Below are 20,943 nucleotides of genomic sequence, written 5' to 3' on the forward strand. Positions count from 1 at the left end.
AGGGAGCCAGCGGCGGAGCTCTCCTCTCGGCCCGCGTTCCCCGGCGCCACCGCCACCGCCGTGTCGCCGCCGCTGCAGAGTGTCGCTGCTGCGCCGCGCGCCCGCGCCCCGCGCCGCCAGCGCCTGGGAACCGGAGCGCCGAGCCCCGGGTGGAGGAGAGGGGCGCGGGCGCGAGAGCCGCGGCGAGGGAGCCGCGAAGGGGGAAGGGGGCGGGCGGAGGGAGGAGCAGGGAGAGGGAGAAGGGGGAGGGAGAGGAGAGCGAGGGAGAGCCGGAGAGAGCGGGAGCAAAGAGCGAGAGCCAGGGAGAGAAGAGGGAGGGAGAGGAGAGAGAGACACAGGCACGCAGACACACACGGTCACTGGAATTCCATTAGAAAAAAGTGACACGAGCAAGGGTTAGCGGGAGAAGATTTTTTTGAATCTTTCCTTCGTCTTGTGCGAAAGAAGCGACTCCGGTCTCTCGTCCTCGAAGCTCCCACTGGATTGTTCCTAGGCGCTGACACCCGTCGGTGGATTTCTTCCCTATTTGCGTTTTGTTCTGACCCCCGCCTTCGCCGCTTCCTTCCAGCCCTTCACTCTCAGATCGCTTCTCCCCCACCTCCCCAGTCCCCTCCCGGGAAGCGCAGGGGAATCGGACCCGCGGGGACTCGCGCCTTCCTGGACGAGCCGAGGGGAGGGCAGACCTGAGGACCAGCTGCCGGCTTGAAAGCAGATATACACACAAATACGTGTATATTTGATTTTACTGGGCAAGGGGGGCGTCGAGAGGCAGCCCACCGCCCTCCATTCCCACACCCCCTCCAGCCAGAGGCGAGAATCACAGGACTCAGGATCTTCCTCGGTGGACTAGCTGGGATCTCCGCATTGGATTTGGGGCTGATTATCGTTGCTTGGCTATTATTATTGTTGTTGTTGTTGTTTTTATCCAAGGAAGAAAGACAAAAAAACTGTGGGATTTATTTAACATGATCTTGGCAAACGCCTTCTGCCTCCTCTTCTTTTTAGGTGAGTACCTGCGGGCGGCGAGGGCAGCGTGTCCGCCGGAAGCCTGGGGCGGGGGGGAGGGGGCGCCGCGCGGGCCGCGCGTTCGGGCGCGAGCGAGCAGTCGGGAACGCCGGGGGCGAGCGGGGTGCCGGCGGGGTACGGACCCGCGGGTGCAGATCGCGGCGGGGCCAGCCGGGCCCCGGCGCCCCGGAACCGAGCGGGGCGGGCGGCGAGGATGCGGGCGGAGGGACGCGAGCCGCGGCTGGCTGGTTACGCGGGGGATTGGGAAGGAGACTTAGAACACCCAGACCCAGACCGTCCCCGCACACACGCACGCACACACACGCTTGCTCACTCGCACGCAGTGGTAGCGCTCATTTGCCTCCAAATAATTGGGTTCAAATTGCCGCAACTTAAGGAAAAATAATCCAACTCTTGATCTGGAAGAGAGCAGGGGAGAGGCTCAGTGTTGGGGAGAGAAGAATCCTGCCAGCCCCCCCTTTCCCGGCGGCTCCCCTAGTCGATCGCGGTGGGGGGCATGGGTTTCTCCAGGAGCTCCTGATTGGACATCTGTGGGGGCAGCGCTGGCAGCCTTCCCCCACCTGCCAATCAGCCTCTGGAGAATGCACCCTGCTTACCACTCTCCGAACCCCTTCTCAACGGCTCCACTCCCTGGAACACTTTTCAAGTTTCTCCCCACCCTATACCCTCCCTCCTGCCCAGACCCGAGCCAGATGGATGGGCTGGAGTGGGGGGTTTCCAGCCACTGTTCATTGCCTTCCCTTTGCCACCTCAGGGGCAGGAGACCCCCTGGCTGGTGGGAAGGCACAGGAGGGAGGCCAAAGTTTGCTTCCCTTGGGTGAAGGAGAGGGGTGAGGGAAAAAAAATCTAACCAGAACAAAGACCCCTGCTCATTCCATAAGCCCCCTCTCCAAAGGGCAAGGGGAGGGGCTGCCTGCTGCCCCCAACCCTGTCAGTCTCTTTCCCACCCCAAATTCCCAACCCATTAACCCTCTTTTTGTGTGATACGAATTCTCAGCTGCTGGGGAAACAAGGGTGTAGAGTGGGCATTCTTGGGGGTGGAGGTGAGGAATAGGGGTGTTTGCAAGGCTGTGTGCTGACCTGGCTGACCAGGCTGCTGCCCCAGCAGGTGCTCCAGAGAGGGAGCTGGGTAACGGTGTGTGTGGGTCCAAGGAGCACACAGCTACTTCAGTGTGGGTGCTGCTCCCACCACCCTGGTCTGCCTCTCAGCCGGTGGTGAGCCAGGCTGCCCAGCTGGGGCATGAGGGCACCCTTTTCCTTCTGACGGAGGGGAGAGGGGAGGCTGGGGGGTAGGTGCTGGTCACTGAAAGACATGGGAGGGGCATCTAATAAGTGTCCTCCTGACTAGGACTGAGGATTCGAGTTGAGGCAAGGTTGGTTGGCCCTGGGCCCTTTGCCAGCCCTTCTTCTTCCCCCTCCAGCAGGCCCCAGGTCCCCAGGAGGCCAGGCCCTGCTCTAGGGTGTGGCCTTCACTGTCCTGCCTCCCTGAGGCAGAGGTGGCTTTTCTCCGGGCCAAGCGGGGTGGGAGGGGCTGAGGGAGGAAACTGGGAAGGTGCCCCGGGTCCACGGAGCTCCTGCAGCCTTTCCCGGCAACCCTCTGTAAGCAAGACTCTCTCTCGGAAGGGGCTATTATAAAACCTGACCTTTTCTCCCACTGCCGGTTTGGAAACAGCTTTCTGGGGCCAAAAAAAACCGAGCAGGGCCAGGAAGAAAAGAAAATTGTATTTCAGGAAAAGCAGCTAGATTGCCTGCTTCTAAGCTGGACGTGCCCCTGGCCGGCAGGGCTCCCAGGTGTGGGTGCCTTCCCTTCCCAGGACCCCGGGTGGAAGACAGCAGCGCGGTGGAGGGGGGCCTCCGTCACCTCCAGGCCCTGCCTTGCCCCCATGCTGCAGGCAAGCTTGTTCCAGCTGTGGGGGCCGAGGAGTGACTGTGCTCCTGTGCACGTGTGGGTGTGCCGGCGGTCTGTTCAGAGATGCCTTCCCAGGTGTCTGTGACCCTGGTGAGAGGAGGGGGTGACAGCAAGGAGGGTTGGTCGGCATCCTCTTCGGTTGGAGACTTTCAGTTCCCTTCCCTTGAGAAGTCCGTTTCTGAAGCTGGGGTGCGGGGTTAACTGGGTGACCACAGGACACTGATAGGCTCTGAATTAGGCCAGCCAAGATCAAGGGAGAGGTTTGCTGTTAAGGAAATTTCAGCCGCAGGGCCCTTTCCTGGTGAGGAGCCCGCAGTTAGGAGTTGGTTGGAAACTCCACTTTCGGGAGAGGTTTTCTGGAGCTTGCGAGGTGGTGGGCCGTTTGCGTTGGGGGTATAGGGAAGCCCATTCCTAAGAACCAGGGCCTTTGGCGTGCCCCTCCCCAGCTTCTGAGTGAGGTGTAGGGGTGGAGAGGCCTTTCTGGCCCAGCCATCTTGACCTCCAGTGTTGACAAGCTCAGAGAGAAAATGAGATGGGGAAGTGATGGGGGAGCATTCTTGCTGGTCAGAGGGCCCACCCGCCACTGTCATTCTAGCTCTTGTGGGGGCATTGGATGCATGAGGGGGATTTTAGTTCTGTGTGGTCTCCCTGCATCTTTAGAAATTGTTCCGCGTGTCTTTGCTTTTCTTGAGGGATCTGAGTTTCCTTCTGACCTAGAACTTGGGAGCAGCACCAGGATGCCCCACAACCTTTACTCTCCTAGAATTCTCGGCCAAAGGTGCCACGTTGCCGTGATTTCTTTCTCTGGCTGGCCTTAATTGGTTCTGGGGGTCATGACACCAGCCAGAAGGGTCAGAGACAGGTGGCAGTCAGGGGGTTTGGCCAGAAGATGCACCGGCTCTCTGGAGAGCATCTCCCTGCTCTGGGAGCTGGCGGGATGAGGGAAGCCCTTGCTTTTGGCTCAGGCACCCAGGATACTGTAAGGATCATCCCTTGGGGCTCTAGACCCCACCTGTAGGGCAGGGCAGAAGTGTCCCTGTTATCCCAAATCCCTAGGCTTACTTCCTGACCTTTAAGCCTGTGGAGGATGCCCCTTTCTCATTTTACTTAAGACAGTGCAGCCTCAGGCAAAGCCAAGGTGGCGGGCGGTCAGGAGCCTGCTGGGATGCTGGGGTGAGTGAAGCCAGTGAAAGACCCAGGGCTGGGCTGGTCTTGAGGCTCCAGCAGGCCGGCCAGCTGGCTGGCTAGATGGGGCAGCAGGTGACAGCGAGGCTGGCTCAGCTCAGCTGCTTCTGGGTGGCCCAGATGCACCCAAGTCCTGCTCAGGGGCCTAGGAATTTGCTGAAGTCGGGCAATCAAGCTGCTGCTTGGGCTCGGGTGGAGGACTCTTCTCCAGCCTGCGCCTGAGCAGATGCTCCACTGTCTGTGGCCACATGCCACGCTGGCTTCTTCCGCGATCTTAGCCTTGCTACAGCCGTCAGCTCCTCCTCTCCCGAGGCAGAGGTATGGTCAGCGGGAGAAGGGAAATCTTTTGCTCTGGACCCTGAGGCCTTCTCCCCTCCAGCCCCGCCCCCTGCTCTCCTCCTGGGGTAGCCTGGGTCTCTCTGTTTCCTTTCCCCTCGGCGGCTGTCGGGTGACAGGCTTGCGGTGCAGCTCTCTGCCTCTAGGTGTCGCTGTCTCCCTGCAGTAGCTGCCCCCTGAGCGGGGCCTCCTGGGGGGAAGGAGTGAGAAGTGGTCACTGTGGGTAGAGATGGGAGTGAGGCCGGGGGGAATCTACGGGATTCTGAGGAAGGGGGACTTCTGCCTAGAATCTTGTTATGTCTGGGGGCAGAGTGGAGTAGAGGAAGCCTCGCAGATCACTCCTTGAATCTTGGAAAAGCCAGTCTTGGCTCTGGGCGGTGATGTGGCCCTTTCCTGGGGGCAGGATCTGAGCCAGGGGCTTAGAGAAGACAGGGGACAGGGAAGGTGTCTGTGTCTAGAGGAAACCTTTTTGGGAGCTTGCTTTTGAAAGGTCCAAGTGCCTTTTCCCTGTCCTTCCCCCCGAATCTCCTTCCCCGACCCGTTCCCTTCCGGGGACTGTGGGTTTGGACATTTGGGGCCATGGGTCAGGAGGGTGGACTGAGTTTTGCTCGTTCACCATTGGGGAGGTGAGGCTCCATGTGCGAGGCCAGGGTCAGCTTGCAATTGACTTATTATTCGGCTTCTAGGAAGAAGGAAACAAAGGAGAGACAGAGGGGAGAGTGTTTTAGGGGAGGGTGGGGAGGAGAGGAAGAAAGAGAAAAATAATGGGAGAGGGAGAGAGGGCGAGAGGTGAGGGGGTTTGAAATGGAGTCCCTGGGCCCGCAGCATTCCCTGGGGCTGGGGCTGGGGTGGAACCTTCTGGGGATGGTGTGTGGTGCGTGCTGCCTCTGGCTGCACTGCTGGAATGGCACGTGTGGAGGGTGGGGCCCCCAGGAAAATGCCTCCCTCTGGGTTCACCTTGCCCTTGGGGTCAGGTAGTCTCTCCCCGTCTCCTCATGAATTCTAGGAACCCAGATGGAGAGACTGGGGGGTCAGAGGGGCCTGTTCAGCCTGCGTGTGACCTTGAGTTGTCATTTCCCTTCTTTGGGCCTCAGTTTCCCCAGGGTGAAGTGCGGGTGCGCGCTGACTGCCGTCTCTAAGGGCCTAACGGGCTCTGAGAGTTAAGTCATCTGCTGCTGTGTTCAAGGCTTAGCTCGGTGCCTCGGCTGGACCTGAGGTTGCCGGGAAGAGGCCTGGGTGCTCTGAAAGTGAGATGCCGCTCTGCGCACCCCAGGAGGCCCTGGGGCCACCAGCCCTCTGCCGAGGCAACCAGCTCTCCGCTGAGGCCGTGGCATCCTTCTCTGGCCTCCTGGCGTCTCAGACTGTCTGTGGTCTTGTTCGGGCCTCTCGCTTTTCTGTGCTGCGCTCCCAGGCCCAGGGAGTCAGGTGGAACCAGGGCAGAGGGCGACTTTCCTCCTTTGGCTTTGAGGAGGGATGGTGGCCTCGTGGGGTCCTTTAGCAGCCCTTGCTCTGACCCTCTGTCTGTCGGGGGGGGGCTGCCTTTAGTCAGCCTCGATGAGCGCCGAGTAGAATGGGTGCGATGCTCCCAGAAGGGCCCAAGCCCCCAGGCCTGCCTCTGGGGTGGGAGCCTGCGGCGCCCCTCATTCATGCTTGTCTTCCCTCCCCACCACCCAGACGAGACCCTCCGCTCTTTGGCCAGCCCTTCCTCCCTGCAGGGCCCCGAGCTCCACGGCTGGCGCCCCCCCGTGGACTGTGTCCGGGCCAATGAGCTGTGTGCGGCCGAATCCAACTGCAGCTCCCGCTACCGCACGCTGAGGCAGTGCCTGGCGGGCCGGGACCGCAACACGATGCTGGCCAACAAGGAGTGCCAGGCGGCCCTGGAGGTGCTGCAGGAGAGCCCGCTGTACGACTGCCGCTGCAAGCGGGGCATGAAGAAGGAGCTGCAGTGCCTGCAGATCTACTGGAGCATCCACCTGGGGCTGACCGAGGGTAAGCCCGGCGGGGCCTCGACGGAGGCACAGGGATGAGGGTGGCAGCCGCATGGGGCCAGGGTGCAGCGGGAGGGCCTGGTAACCGGGTGGACTGGCCAGTTTTCTCTCTCTCCACCTGCCTGGGGAACCTGGAACCCAGAGGAAGTAGCTGCCAGACCCAGGAGGGCAGCTGTTGTTTGAGACACAGGGAGGAGAGAGGATGAGGCGGTGGTTGGGGGAAGGAGAAGGGGCCGGGGGGGCAGGAGAGGAAGTAAACCAGGGATGGCTGGATGGCTGTGTGGAGCAGTAACGAGAGAAGGTGAGGCCAGGGTACCCAGGTAGATGGAGATGTGAGGACCGACAAGAGAGAAGGGGCAGGTGCCTGCGTGCAGAGCTGTGAGCTGTGTCCAAGAGCAGACCAGCCCCTGCCACACCCTGATGGGTCTCCTGCCTTCCTGCTCCCAAGAGGCCTGCCCTCAGGTGGCTTCCTGATCCCACGCCTGGAACTAGGCGGCTTCACCAGAGCTCAGAGCAGCCTGGGCCAGCCTGCCTCCAAGGCCCGAGGCAGACCTGCCAGCCCCTCCCCTGACAACCATGTCCCCCCTCCCTCCCCCTCCAGACTGGAGGGTGGAGGATTTGCATATAATGGGGGACGGCTGGCCACCTGGGTCAGATGTTCTTTTAGTAATTCAGCCCCTGCTTATGGAGAGTCAACTGCCTGCTAGGCATTGTGGGAACAGTCAGAACTGCCAGGGCAGCGTCTTCCTTCATGGAACTTGTAGCCTGGGAGGGTGCAGGTAAGTAAGGCGCTTTCTGTCTTTTGGTGGCGTGAAAGCGCTGGGTGCTGTGGTAGCTCCCAGAAGGGGCATCTGACCCCTTTTCACAAAATCTAAAGGGCCTTCCTGGAGGAGGCAGCCTCTGAGCTGGGACTAAAGAGTGAGCTGCAGCTACCTGGTGAAGGAATATGGGAGGAGTGCAGGAGGCGGAGGGAGAGCGTGGGCCAAGGCTTGGACGTGAGAGAGCTGAACTCGCTCAGAGGCCTGCCAGTCGCTCAGTATGGTCCAGGCGGCTGGGAGTGGGGCTGGGTGAGTTGACCAGCACGTCTGGAAGGTTGTACGTGATGTCTCGGCCTCAGGACAATGTTCACGTGGTTCCAATGAGGAGAGTAGGTGGGAGAGACTGGAGGCCGCCTCTGTGACGCAGGCCAGGAACAATGGCAGCTGACGAGGCGGTGGCAGGAAAGAAGGCTTTAAGTGCTGTTCCCGTGGTAGAGTCAACAGGTCTTGGTGGAGGGCCAGAGGAGTCCGTGTGGGCCCCCTGTGTTCTGTCCTGGGTGTGTGATGGGGCTGTTCACTGGAAGCCACGAAGGTTTTGAATTGGGGATGGGCTGGGAGATGATGGGTTTATTCTGGGGTGGGTGCGCCTCACTGGCCCTGCCTGCAGACGGCTGGATGTGCAGGGCTGGAGCTCAGGTGAGGAAGGGGGACTGGACATAGGGCTTTAGAAGTGGCCATCAGCCTGCAGGTGGTAACCGGGGCCAAGGGAGAGGGTGCAGTCACTGGGAGGTGGTCAGGGACAGCCCTAGGACTGCTGACATTTAAAGTGACAGCAGACTCTACAGGAGGGCCACTCTCAGAGGAAGGCGTGTCAGCAGCCTCCAAGACTCTAGATCCAGCAGGAGAAGGGTGGAATGTGTCTCTGAGGTCCTTGAGGTGAGCACCTGAGGTGGCTCCTGGGAGCAGAAGCCTGGTTGGGGGTAAGGGCTGGGGCGGCAGGGAGCTGGGAATGACCGCTGTGGACGACTCAGATTTTGTTGTGAAGATGGCAGAGGAACAAAAGATAACTTTTTAAAATAAAAGATGCGAGAGAGTTGAGCAGTGTAAATTCTGAGGGAGGGCAGTAGCGATGGAGATGCTCAGGCCAAGAGGAGAGAGAGGTGCTCTGTGGAACTGTCCCCTTGGGAGAGGGGAGGGGTGAGCCTGAGATCTGAGCAGCAGATCTGCCTCCAGCTCCCGGAGAGGAGGGAGGAAACTGGGCTTGGGAGAGGGGTCTGGATAGCAAGGGATTCCAGACCAGTGGCCCAGAGGGTTTAAGGTGCCCTGAAAATAGGAAAAACCCGGCATGGAATGATTAAGTGTATCACCACCATTAGTAACGAAGTGATTCCTCTTAAATTGGGTGGTCACCTCTCCCATGTCGAGCAACCTCGAGTCCCAGAACTAGAAGTCAGCAGAGAGAGGGAAGCGGCCACAGAGCCGGGCATCCCCTTCTCTGTGAGTCAAGGAGCGGTCACCCCCCAGGCTGACTGTGTGCCCAGAACATAAAGGGCCCTGGTTCAATGAGCTGGATTGTTCGAATTCTTGTTTTCTTTGGTTTCAGTCTGAGGGAGATGGGGCAGAAGGTGGGTGGGTGGGCTTGCTTGCTGCGGGTGCAGGATGGACCAGGAGGGGGTGGAAGAGCTGCAGGCGAGAGAGTCTGGTGGACCGCCCGAGAACCTTGCCATCGGAGGGGCTTCCTGGGCATCATTGCATCAGAGCTCTGGGGACCTTGGTCGGAGCCCTGGGCGACCAGACGGTCTGATGACTGGATTTATGCTGCATTCAGGGCCCCTTCAACCCAGGAGGGCCTGACTGGAGACGCTTAGTTCCAAGTCTTAAGATGGTTTGTCAGTTTATTTACTCACCCAACATCTGTTAAGCACCTACTGTGTGCTTCCGGGGGTGAGAGCACTGGAGAAGCCGTGGTCCCTGTGCTGGTGTGTGCGGCCTGGGAGACTCTGCCCCCGGTCCCACTCTGGAAGGACTGACTCCTGCCTTTCTCCTTCCTCAGAACTCCCTCCCCTTGCAGATGGCACTGCCCCCCCTCTCCCACTGGATCTTGGAGCCAAAGGTGGTCTCTGTGCAGGGCTGACCAGGGCCTTTTAATAGCAGGTGGTGTTCGTCTGAGGGATGGGATCTCCCTGGGCGGGAACTGTTCCTGGTGTGGGGCGAGTGGCCTCCCGGGGAGGCTGCAGGCTTTGCCTCCTTTTTCTTTAAGACGCTTTGTAACCTGGTTTGAGCTGGAGGTGGGGGGATCGCGGAGAAGAGAACCCACGTGGGTTTGCACTTTGATTCTGGCTTCACTTGGGTCCCTGCTGGTGAGTGCCATTCCCCAGAGACTTGGGCCTGGCTTCTCCCTGTCCCTGAGGCTGAGCTCAGCGGTGCAGGCTGAGGACCCCAGCACGTGGGCAGAGCTGGCCGTGGCGGGAGTGTGGCCCCTACTGAGCTCCTAGACAATGCCAACTGCAAAGCACCTGGAGGTCGTCAGGTCCCACCCCTGTTCTGGTGGGAAAGCTGAGGTGCAAGGAGGTAGGTCGAGGTCTTCCTGCAAGCAAGCTGGTGGTGGGGCCAGGGCCCCGACTCCTTATCCAGGCCCCTTCCCGCTGCCCTGGGGGAGAGCTGTGGCCTTGGGCCTGTCTTCCCTTCTGCCATCACTGCCTCTATAACCATCAGTATTTACGCAGTGAGGCTGTCACCGTTGGCTGCACGGGGAACTTGAGACCAGGCTTCTTGCCGTCTGCAAAGGTGACACTGACGTTCAGGGTCTCCCTGGGCCTGCAGACGGGAAGAGCAAAAACCTCTCCCACGAGTCATCTCCCAGGTCATGGCCCCGGAATCTGACATCCTATGTTTGTCTTCAGCCTGGCGGCTGGGCAGGTCTCAGATCTCCCCCTAGTGAATTCCGCTGCCAGGGCAGGCGACAGGAGTTGACTTAAATAAGATGGGCCCCTCCCAACCAGTCGTGGAAGAGGCTCTTTTCCCCAGAGACCCACCTCCTGCCCCAGTCAATCATGCTAGCCCATCCGTGCCCAGGCTCAGGGCCATGCCAGATGCAGGAGAGACGGACAGAGACAGGCTCTGCTCTGGGGTGCAGTCCAGCCGGCCGGAGACTGACATATGAGAAGTTAAGCAGCAATGGTGCTTGTGTAAGAGCAATTTGGTTTTAAAATAACACTTTTTATTTCGGGGGACAGTATTTTTAATGTTTAATGGACTCTGGAGCCAATTGCTTGGATTTGAAATCTGGCTCGGCCACTTACCAGCTGTGTGACTTCAGGCAAGTGACTTAATGTCTCTGTGCCCCAGTTCCTTATCAGTAAAATACGGAGAATAATAGTGCCTACCCTCTAGAGAAATTAAGAGGATTACATAGTTAGTACATCTAAAGCACTTTCGTAGTGCTGGCGCGGAAGGAGCACGATCTAACATCGTTTTTATTCCAGAATGGATTCCTAAGCTCTAGTGTTATTTGCCCCTAACAGATAACCTGGCTAGTCACCCCACCCCGGGGAGTTTCTCCAGGGCTGGTGGGTGGAGTGGAGGATGCTGAGATCATACAGGCCCGGGATGGCTCTGCAGGTCCTGGGGGGAGGTGGGATTGGAGACAGGCCTGAAAGAAAGAATAACCTTTGGATTAGGTGAGTCGTCAGGGACCAGTGGGCACCCCCTGTGCGGGGTGTGGCCGGGCATAAGGATGCTCCTGTGAGGTGAAGTGAAGAGCGGGGGCCACTTCTCCAGGGGGAGTGCTCCTCCTCCGTGTCCTCTGGGGGCCGGACCCTTTTCTGGGGGTCCGTACTCTCTTCCGGGTCTCTGCCTGGTTCTAGCAGACAGACGCCTGGTCTGCGGACCAGTGGATGGCTGGCTGAGCCTTGAGGGCTAGCGTCTGGGTGACCTCAGGAGCCTGGCTGAATGAGTCCCTTGCAGGCAGGTTCCAAGGCCCTTCTTCCCGAGGCCGGCACCTTCCTGCCGGTGGCCCCCATGGGTGCTGCCCCACGTGTGTTCCTCTTTACGCAGGGGTTACCTGCCTGTGGCCCTGGGCCCTGGGTGGACAGGAAATCAATGTGTGAGGCTGTGGGTCATCACCTGTCTCCCCCGTCCCTTTCACACACACACATTCTGAGTGATTATCCATCGATTTCTCCTCACCATCCAGTCTCGAGAGGATATTTCGTTTCCTGCCGAGGCGCTGGCAGAGGGGGCGGGAGCCCCGATGAGGTGTGGTGGGTCTCCAGGGCAGCCTGGTGCCATTTATCTCCTGTCACTCGCTTGCTTTTCTGTTCCCTGAGCCTCCGCTGCCCTCCAGAGCCTCCGGTGCACCCCAGGGCCCCCAGGAGAGGGCTGAGAAGCAGCAGGTGGTGGGAAAGACAGGTAGGGAGTGCAGGAGCCGGGAACCAGTCAGACAGGAGCAGAGGGTCTGGCCTCCACTCAGCAGACCTTTAACCTGGATTCTTTTGGTGACATGATGAGGAACAAAAAGGAAATCCTGTCCCCTTAGCTTGGGCAGGGCCAGCCTGGTGTGATGGGAAGGAGTGCTGGTGTGGGGGCCGGGAAACCAGAGTCTAGCTCAAGCTCTGACATGAGTTGCTGTGCGACCTCAGGCAGGTTGCTTCACCTCTCTGGGCCATCTCCTGTGAAATGAGGATGTTGTACAGAAGGTTTATGGAGGCCCTTTGGCTTCAAATCCTGGGATTTGTATCTGGCCTTCCATGGGCTATCTCCCTTGTGCCTTCTTTCCAGAAGCATTCAGAAGTCCTCAGAGGGCCGGATGTGCAGGGAGGTCATGAGAGAGACATACAGGCTGTTCTGACCTGCTCTGGTCAGAGAGGAGTGTTCGGCACTCCATTCCTGACCTGCCCCGTGCCGCGCTTTCCCTCCGAGAAGCCTGTGAGCCTGCGTCTCACGTGCTTCTCTCTTCCAGGTGAGGAGTTTTACGAGGCCTCCCCCTACGAGCCGGTGACCGCCCGCCTCTCGGACATCTTCAGGCTTGCTTCCATCTTCTCAGGTGAGTGGGCTCACTGGGGCCTCGCCAGATCTGCTCTGGTCCCCCGGGGCGGCAGATGGAGCCTGGGGCTTGGCTCAGGCATCCGCTTGCCAGCCGGCCCCTGAACACCTCTGAGCCTGGGGTCCTCATCTGTAGGAAGGAAGCCAGGTTGGGCGCGGCCTGAACCATTTATGGGAATTGCCTATAATTAGCCTGCCATGGGGTAGGTCTTGAATCCAGAATCTGGGATCGCTCGTCTATTTTGTCACCCATCCTGCCTGGCTGGGTCCTTCTTTCCAGCTCTTCTGCTTTGGGCAAGGGGCTGGACCTCTCTGTGCCTCAGTTTCCTCAGTTGTGCGACGGGGAGGGTACCTAATTCGAGGGATGGTCCTGAGGTCTGAGGGTGGGCTCAGTGTGCTACCGGGCACGTGGGAGTGGTTAGCCATGGTTGCCGGTGCCTCATATCACATCCATTCTGCTCCGGGGTTCCCTCTCTTCCCCGAGGGCTCCGCTGCTCACATCCCACTAGGTGGGGGCCTCCGATTCCCAGCCTGTCCTCCCTGGGCTTGCCGGGGAGCGAGAAGACCCATCTGAGCTCCAGCATTGCTCTCTGCAGTCTGTGCATAAGATCCCAGGGAGTTTTTTGGTTCTTTCTTCTTGGCCTGGTTCCCTCTGGCCTTTGGGTGACCAGTGGGCCCAGGGCAACCTGCCCCTGCTCGGGCCCTGGGGTAGGGGAGACGCTTTCCAGTCTTGGGAGCTCTGTCGGGGCTGGGATGAGCTCTTCCTGGAGTCACCACTGGTGCTTAAAGGGGGTCAGGGTAAAGTTGCTCATGGGACCCCTGAGTACAGGGCCCCAGGCCTCAGGCTTCCCGGCACTTTGTGGCGGGATGTGAAGCCTTCCAGAGTTTCCTTTGCTCTAAACCAGGGTTTCTCAGCAGCAGCACCATTGCCATTTGGCCGGGGTAATGCTCTCTGTGGCAGGAGCCGTCCTGTACACTGCAGTGTGTTGGGCAGTGTCCCTGGCCTCTCCCCACTGGATGCAGGCAGCAGCACCCCTCCACTTGTGACAGCCCAGTGTGTCCCCTGGGGGCATGGTCACTGCCAGTGGAGAAGCACCACTCTAAACTGGGAAAGGAGAGACTCTCCAGTGAGACCCCAGCCCTTTCAAATGAAGGATTCTCTAGGACAGTGTTTCTCAAGATTTTTCTTTCATTATTGCCCCTCTAAGGAGAAAAAAATTCCCTCTAACTAGAGAAATGCCGTCTGCTTGGGCTGCTGTAACAAGTACCGTGGACTGGTTAGACTTAAACAACGGAAATGTATGCCCTCCCAGTTCTGGAGGCTGGGGTCCGAGATCAGGGTCTGGCAGGATTCAGTTTCTGATGAGGGCTCTCTTCCTGGTTTGCTGACGGCAGCCTTCTCACTGTGTCCTCACAGGGCAGGGGTGGGAAGGAAGTGGGCGATTGGAAGGGGAAGATAGAGAAGAGAGAGGAGAGAGAAAAAAGGGAGAGAGATTGAGGGAGGGAGAGAGGAAGAAAGACTAAGAAAATGAATTTCTTCCTCTTCTTATAAGGACACTAATCCTGTTGCGTTAGGGCCCCACCCTTATGACCTCACTTAACCTTAATCACCTCCTAAAAGCCATATCTTCAAATACAGTCATGTTGGGGTTTAGGGCTTCGGCATTTGGGAGTGGGGAGGGGACACAGTTCAGTCCATGGCAGCAAATGACAAGTGATACAGTTTTGTCAGGTAGGGTTGAGTCCTGGAGGCCTGCAAACCATTGTAATGTCTACATTTTCTGGCCGACCCAGGAACCCATTTTTGCTCCCTTGCGGGTGACACCTTCCTCTCTGGTTGAGAATGTGTGCTCCAGGGGATTGAGATGGGCTGATACACATGTACCTGGTGGAGACATCCTGGGCCCCATGAAAAGGGAGGCACTGGCCAAAGGCTGACCATCTGGATACAACCTCGGGCCCTGGCGGTGGGCGGGAGTGGTGGTGGGTGGAACAGAGATTTCGAAGATGGTCTGTGCATGGAGTGCCCTGCCAGGGGCTCTCACCATCATCTCGGCAGTGGGGTGAGAGCTGAGCTTCCCTCCTGGCCCTGCCTGTGGGCTCTGTGCTGACTCCCTGAGGACCCTTGCGCATCCCTCAGGGCTGGAGTGGGTGATGGGCTGACTGAGGCCCCTCCTTGTGCACTTTCTGATTCTCACAGTTGCTGGTTAGTTTTGGATGGGAATCCACCTTGGGTCACTCCTTCTGAGACAGAGCCTGGGGGCCCCAGCAGATGGAGGAGATGGGTGGCACCCGTTTCCTGCCCTGCCAGGAGCTCAGATGCTACTGCCTGGGTGGGGGCCATTGGGTTTACCTCCATTGTTTTGTTTGCCTCCAGGCTTCGTGTTGCTCCCTGTAGGTTGAAGGGCAGAGGCCCTCACCTCAGCCAAGGGCCCTGCTGCTTCCCGGACTGACACAAGTGTCTTCCGAGCAGAAAATCTTTCTGTAACGGACTTGACACTCCGGGACAAGGGTGTTGACAGGACAAATGAGGAAATGACTGGATCTGCAGCTCATTGAATTGGCTTCCTTTACCTGCTGCTCAGACATAACTGGGCCTCAGCTGACCCTGGATCCCTGGGCTCTGGGGACCGCTCCCCACTTGTGGACAAGGCCCTCCTTGCTCCTGTGAACCCTGCTCCACCCACAGCAGCCCTGGGGTTGGTGTGTGGGTGGCTCTTTCTGGGGAAATGTGGCCACATAGCTGGTGGTCCGGCCACCAAGAAACCAAGTGAGCGGGCCATGGTTGGGGGGGAGCATATAGCAGAGAGAATGCCGGATGGGGAGCTGGGAGCCCCATTCCAGCGCATTCTCTGCATGGATCAGTTGATGGGCTTGGGCGGGCCATTTCCCTGCTCCAGAACTTACTTTTTTTCCCTGAAGAAGGAAGGTGTGAGCTTGGAGCAGCCTTTTCTCCCTCCAGGCTCATGGATGGTGGCCGTGTTGTTGGCACCAGGGGGACTAGGGCAGCTTGAACCTTAAGGTGGTCCCAGGCCTCCGCCTGGCTGCCCGGTGGCCTGAGAGGTGCACCTGTCACCCCACTGTGGCTCAGTGGCTCGGAAGGCCCAGCCTCGATGACCCAAGGTCCTGCACTGATTCTTAAGGATGGGCAGGCCGCCGCCTGGCAGGAGTATATGGAGCCCCTCCCCACCTGCACACACTTACATTTGGCTGTGTGCTGCTCTGTCCCCAGCACCGTCTCTGTGCGGAAGCTCCCTTAGGCCGCACGGCCCCAGTGGGGCCCAGGGACTCAGAGAAGGGTGCTCTTGTGTCTTGGGGGCTCGGTTGTTACTGTCCTGGAACGTGTGTGTGTTCTTCACCTCTGCCCGCTCTCTCTGTGGGGGTTCTTGGAAAGTCTAGCTGGGATTCTGTTAGCCAAGAGGGCTGCTGGGACCCCTCAACACTCTCTGACGCCGAGGCCCTGGGGGAAGGGCGTGTCCTCCCCTGCCCTCTGCCCGCGTCAGAGACGGGCACTGGGCTTGGTGACTGGGTCTGGGGGTCCTGGTGTCCAGTTAGTCCTGAGTCCAAGGCCAGGAGGGGAGCAGTCTCTCTGCCCTGAACCATGGGGACAATGTTGCTGGAGGCATCCGGGTGCCCTGCCTGGGGCCTTCTAGATGGGAAGGGAGATTTCACGGAGAAGAAGTGAGGTTTGTCCTGTTTCTATGGATTCAAACTTCCCCGGGAACCATGAAATGAGTGTTTCTGGAGGCAGCTACGTGCCCAGGAAGAGTGCGGGCTTGGAGCCAGACAGTGCTGGGTTTTGAATCCTGGCTCAACCGCTTAGGGCAGTGTGATCGTGGGCCTTGCTGGGCTTTTTTGAGCTGTAGTGTCCGTGTTTGTAAAATGAGAATGTGATGCCTGGTAATAGGGGCGGTCCAGAGGACTCCGTGAAGGTGGGCACAGGCAGTGACAGCCGTCCTCTCTGCTGAGGGTGCTCAGTAGAGGTGGGAGGCCTCCTGGGGGCTTGCCGTGGTGGAGGAGCTGAAGTTGAGAGTTCCTCCGCCCTCACGCACCTGTGACCCCATGAGTCCTGAATCCCAGCTGGTCCCAGCTGGGGAGGCAGGAGAGGATGGAACAAGGTGGAGAGAAGAGAGAAGGCTTCTCGGAGAGAGAAGAGATGGTTCTGGCAGAAAGAGGTTGCAGAGGGGTGAGGCGGATAGTGAACGAAGGGAAGTGCCCCATCCACCTGGGGTGAGGCCATCAAAGTGAGGATGAAGGGCAGTGGTTTCCCTTGGAAGCCGCTGGGCTCTACCTCAGGGAGAGAAGCAGCAGGCAGATGGCCTCTGCTGGGCTGTCAAGTGAGTGCGTCCTCTGTGTTCCTGGGGAGGCCAGGGGCCCCCGAGACCTCCAGCATCTGATATCAGCCTTGCCGGATGCCTGGGCACGGAGCCTCGTTATGCAAACACGTCTTGTCTTCTATAGCTAGAAGGGAACTCAGAGATCATCTAAGCCCACTTCTCACCTGACAGCAGTGGAACTGAAGCCCCAAGAGAAGGGACAGACTAGACTGGCATGCAGTCCTGCTTCTTCCGCTGCCCAGTGTGTCCCTCAGGCAGGTGCCTCACCTCTAAGTCCCAGTTTCCTCTTGCACAAACACGGGGCTGATAGCAACACCTACCTGCTCGAGTGTTTGTGAGGACTAAATGAGGATCTGCAGGGAGATGCTGGTCCAGTGTCTGGCGTATCGCACTAAAATATGTAGCTACTTAGAACTGACTGTGGAGTGGCTTCTCCAAGGGCTGCTGGCCGGCTGGGGCCGGGCTGGCCTGGAGCTTGTGTCTGGGAGATGGGTGCATGGCTTTTGGTGATGTCAGGCTGCTTCCTGCCCCCGATAGTGTTGGGCGGGGCCTGGAGTGGGAGGTGACTGAGTGATTTTCAGGGTCAGTGTGTCCCTCCTGCTGAGCTGCTGTGGCCTTAGCTGCAGCTAAGGGGACACAGGGAGGCTGGCAGGAGGCCTGGGCTTGGGACCTTTGTGGGTTGGGGGAAGAAACGATGAGTGGTGAGATCCTCAGTTGGCTGGCGAGCAAGCCTTGGGGGTGGGTCATCTTGCTTGGATGGAGCCAGGAGAGGCCTGGGGAAAGTTCTGGTTGGAGCTCCAGTGGGGGCTTAGGAGAGGAGGGAACCTACCCATGCCAAGAAGCCTTACTGATGGCGCCTGAGAGATACCACCCTTCTGCTTCATGTCCTCGCACTTGGTTCTTATTACAGAGCTCACACTCGTGTGCTGGGCACGCACGTGTGATTGTGGGTGTGTGTCTGTGTCCCTGCACCCACGCCGCTCCGTGTTCCCCGGGTGCCCAGCTCTGTACTGCGCCCCTGATGCGTGCCCACAGAGGGTCCTGGAATAGAGGGCGGAGGTGGGCTTGGAGGCCTGCTAGTCCTAGTTGGAATCTTGGCCTGGCCCTACTGGCTGGTGGTCCACAGGGTGGGTCACTGGACCCCTCTGAACTTCATTTTCTCATCTGTAAAATGGAGCCTGCAAGGATGGGCAATGACGCTTGCCCGGCTCCCACTGGGCACCGGAGCCCAGAAGCTCCCTAGATGGTGGCCACGGGTGACGCGGTCAGGGGCTGGCAGGAGCCAGTGGTTTAGTGTGAGCTCTGAGACCTGCACCAGGAAGGATCCAGTGGTCCAGGCAAGCCTGAGGTGCCCCGCATGGGCTGCGTGCCAGCTGTGCTGGAGGTTTTGAGAAGGGCGGGGTGCCCGTGATGGCTTCATGGAAGAGGTGGGGCTGGGGCTGGATCTCAGAGGAAACCTGGAGTCTTCAGTGTGTTCCAGACACTCCCTAAGACACTGCTTTGAAAGGAATCAGACCACTTCCTCACTAGCCAGCGGGGCAGGCAGACGCCACTTAGGCACCCAGTAGGTGGTTTACTGATGGCGGTAGTGTCACCCCGAGAGCTGGAGGGAGGCTGCAGTTGGCGGTGCTGGGGGGAAATCAGGAGGGTCTTGGAAGAGGAGACAGCAGGATCTGGGAATGACACTCCTGGCAGTACCGTGCCCGGAGGCCAGGCTCAGAAGGAACCACACACCTTCTGGGTCTCGTGGGCTTGGAGGACAGTGACTGGAGGCCCTTGGGGACTCCTGCCCAGCGATTCTCTGGAACAGAGCTCGCTCGGCGTGACTGCCTGGCAAGGGGGCCCGGGTCCCCGGGAAGGGGCTGAGCTGCCCTGGGGTAGGGGAGAGCCTTAGCCCGGGGCTCCCGAGTCAGTCCCTGGTGAAGGTCGCCTCGGTGGCTGTTGTAGGGGCGGGAGGAGGGCTGGTCTTGGCTTAACTCCGCTGGCGGCCCAGGGAGGCCCCCTCCTTGCCCTGGCACCACTGAGGGGGCGCCGAGCCTTTGCGCACCAGCCCCTCCTCCCCGGGATCGCTGAGCAGAAGGTGGGCTGGTGCCTGTGGGAGGTCCCGTGCTGAGGCAGCCCCATGAGGAGGTGGTGGGGGTTTGAGCAGGGAGGGCAGGGAAGGAGCGCGAGGAACAGGCAGCCTGCCTCCCTGCCCCCCTGCCCCCCCCCACATGGTGGCTCAGGCGATAAACTGCTTATCCTCAGGTTGTCTCCCTGAGCCGAATGCAGAAGCGTGTTATTTAAATTTCAAAATCACATTCTTCTTCTAACAGCTGTCAGAGAGTCTGAGTGTCAACGAAAATTGGGCCTTAGCGGCAGCCCTGTCACCTTTTACACCTCCCCCTTCAGGAAGAATTTGTCTGAGGGCCTAGGAGGGGGGTGGGGGGGAGGGAGTGTGAGGTGGGTGCGCCAGGGGACCACGGGAGGAGGCCACCTTCCCCACGGGGGGAGCTCCGCATGCAGTCCCCTCTCCTCTCCGTCAGTGCGGTGACCCCAGGCTCCTGCCCGTGGGCAGAAGGATTTGCTCACAGAGGTGTGAGCGTGCTGGTGACTTCATGTTTGCTTGCCTTTGTGTCCAAGGAAGAAATTGCGATGGAAAAAAAAGAACAGGAGAGAACAAAATTTAACCCCAGAGAGAGGCATTTTAGTGGTAGAATTTCAGGTGCCGTGGTTGGGGTGAGGTCTCTGCCCGGGGGGAGCTGGGGAGGTACTTCCTGGTCCCCTTCCAGTCGCATCTTCCGGGGCCACCTGCTGGCCTCCCCTTGGCCCTGTGAGGCAGGCAGACTCGGCCAGCAGCGGGGCTGGGGCGGCTCTGGGCTCTTCCGTGGCTCCTGAGATGGCTCTGCGGGGTTCTGTCCCCCCCAGGCCGGCTCCCCCGGCTCAGCCGGGAGCCCTGCTTGCTTCCTCTATCCAGCTGCAAGGCGGGGTCTGAGTAACCGCCCTGGGAGTGCTCCTCCCAACCGCCTTTTAACCCCGTGCACATGTAGACAGAGGAACACGTCTGATTGGGGTCCAGTGTGTGCAAGTGTGTAGTGTGTGGTACGTGCACGGGTGGTGCGCGTGTGTGAGGTTGTGTGTGGTGTGTGTGTTGGTATGAGGTGGTGTGTGTGTGGTGTGTGAGTGCGGTGGTGTGTGTGGTGTGTATGGAGTGGTGTGTGTGGGTGTTGTGTGTGTGGGATGTGGTGTGTGTGGGATGATGTATTTGTGTACGGAGTGGTGAATGTGTGTGTGTGTGGTGGAGTGTGTGTTTGTGGAGTGTGTGTGTGTGGTGTGTGTGTGTGGGGTGGGGTGTGTGTGCAGTGGTGTGTATGTGTGAGAGGTGTGTGTATGTGTGGAGGGGGCGAGTGTGTGTCGGGTGCTGTGTGTTTGTGGGTTTTGGCAGTGGCCTCCTTCTGCACGTGGAGGGGACGCAGGGGAGGCAGGCATGGAGAAGACCCGGGTAGGAAAGCAGAGGGGAGAGGTGGCCCTTCCCTCCGGGAGCAAGCATGTCCTCAGCCCCTTTCTTACTTCGCAGGGAAGCCCTGGGAACAGTGGTTGGGGGGAATGTGTAGGGGGGCTTTAGAAGATGGAAGTTTCTCCTCCTGATCAACACAGATCAGAGCACTGGACCTTCATGTTTGTGTTCTGGGGCTTCCTACTGTCTGGAGGTTATGTCCTGGGACTCTGGCCGCATAGGTGCCGTCCCTGCAGACGTGGTGTGTGTGCGAGTCCATCCCGCGGGCTCACGGAGCATCCCTGGCGTGTCATGCCCTGACCCGGGCGAACAAGACAGAGGGCTCTGCCGCTCTTACAGAGCTTATGTTCGATTAGCCTTAGACAGAGAAAAACCAAAGGAGCAACAAACAGATTATCAAAAACAGAAAGGAAGATGGTGATGAATGCTAAGCAAGGGCGAAAACAGGATGACGGACAGAGGTGCCTGGTGGCCACTCGGGATGAGGGATGCCAAAGTCTGGCTCCCGGGAAGGATCCAGCGTGGGAAGGTCTGGGAATGGCAGAGGGAACAGGAGGGGAGAGGCCCCCAGGTGGGGACCCCGTGGTGGAGGGTGGGACTTAGGGGTGGGATGGTGACGAGGTGGGGCGATGGTTTGGGAGGTGGCCACGGAGGCAGGCAGGGGCCGGATCCCGAAGGTGCTGCAGGCCAGTTAAGAGTCTGGATTTCATTTTAAGAGTAACGAGAAACCTTTGAGGATTTTAGATACCAGCGCGGCACAGCATGATTTATGCTTTTGGAAAGATGACTCGTGCAGAGGGAGAGTGGGTCTGGGGCAGGGAGAGCGGTAAAGACCCGTCGCAGCCGCCCAGGTGCTGAGCCGGCA

At 59.2% G+C, this 20,943-nt stretch overlaps 1 protein-coding gene across 2 annotated transcripts in view; it reads left to right on the forward strand.

The window, feature by feature from the left end:
* Nucleotides 1-207: 207 nt before the first annotated feature.
* GFRA2 (GDNF family receptor alpha 2) overlaps nucleotides 208-20,943 on the forward strand; it is an 82,648-nt gene continuing 61,912 nt past the window's right edge. Inside the window, exons 1-3 of one of the 2 annotated variants that reach the window (XM_010955016.3) lie at nucleotides 210-1,005; nucleotides 6,131-6,445; nucleotides 12,163-12,246. In XM_010955016.3, the coding sequence (XP_010953318.1) occupies nucleotides 966-1,005; nucleotides 6,131-6,445; nucleotides 12,163-12,246 (439 nt within the window). In that variant the 5' untranslated portion in view covers nucleotides 210-965. Of the gene's footprint in view, nucleotides 1,006-6,130; nucleotides 6,446-12,162; nucleotides 12,247-20,943 lie in introns of both variants that reach the window. The other variant, XM_045516683.2, reaches the window with a different exon arrangement.

Source organism: Camelus bactrianus, chromosome 31, assembly GCF_048773025.1.
Source record: "Camelus bactrianus isolate YW-2024 breed Bactrian camel chromosome 31, ASM4877302v1, whole genome shotgun sequence".
NCBI classification, from domain to species: Eukaryota; Metazoa; Chordata; class Mammalia; order Artiodactyla; family Camelidae; genus Camelus; species Camelus bactrianus.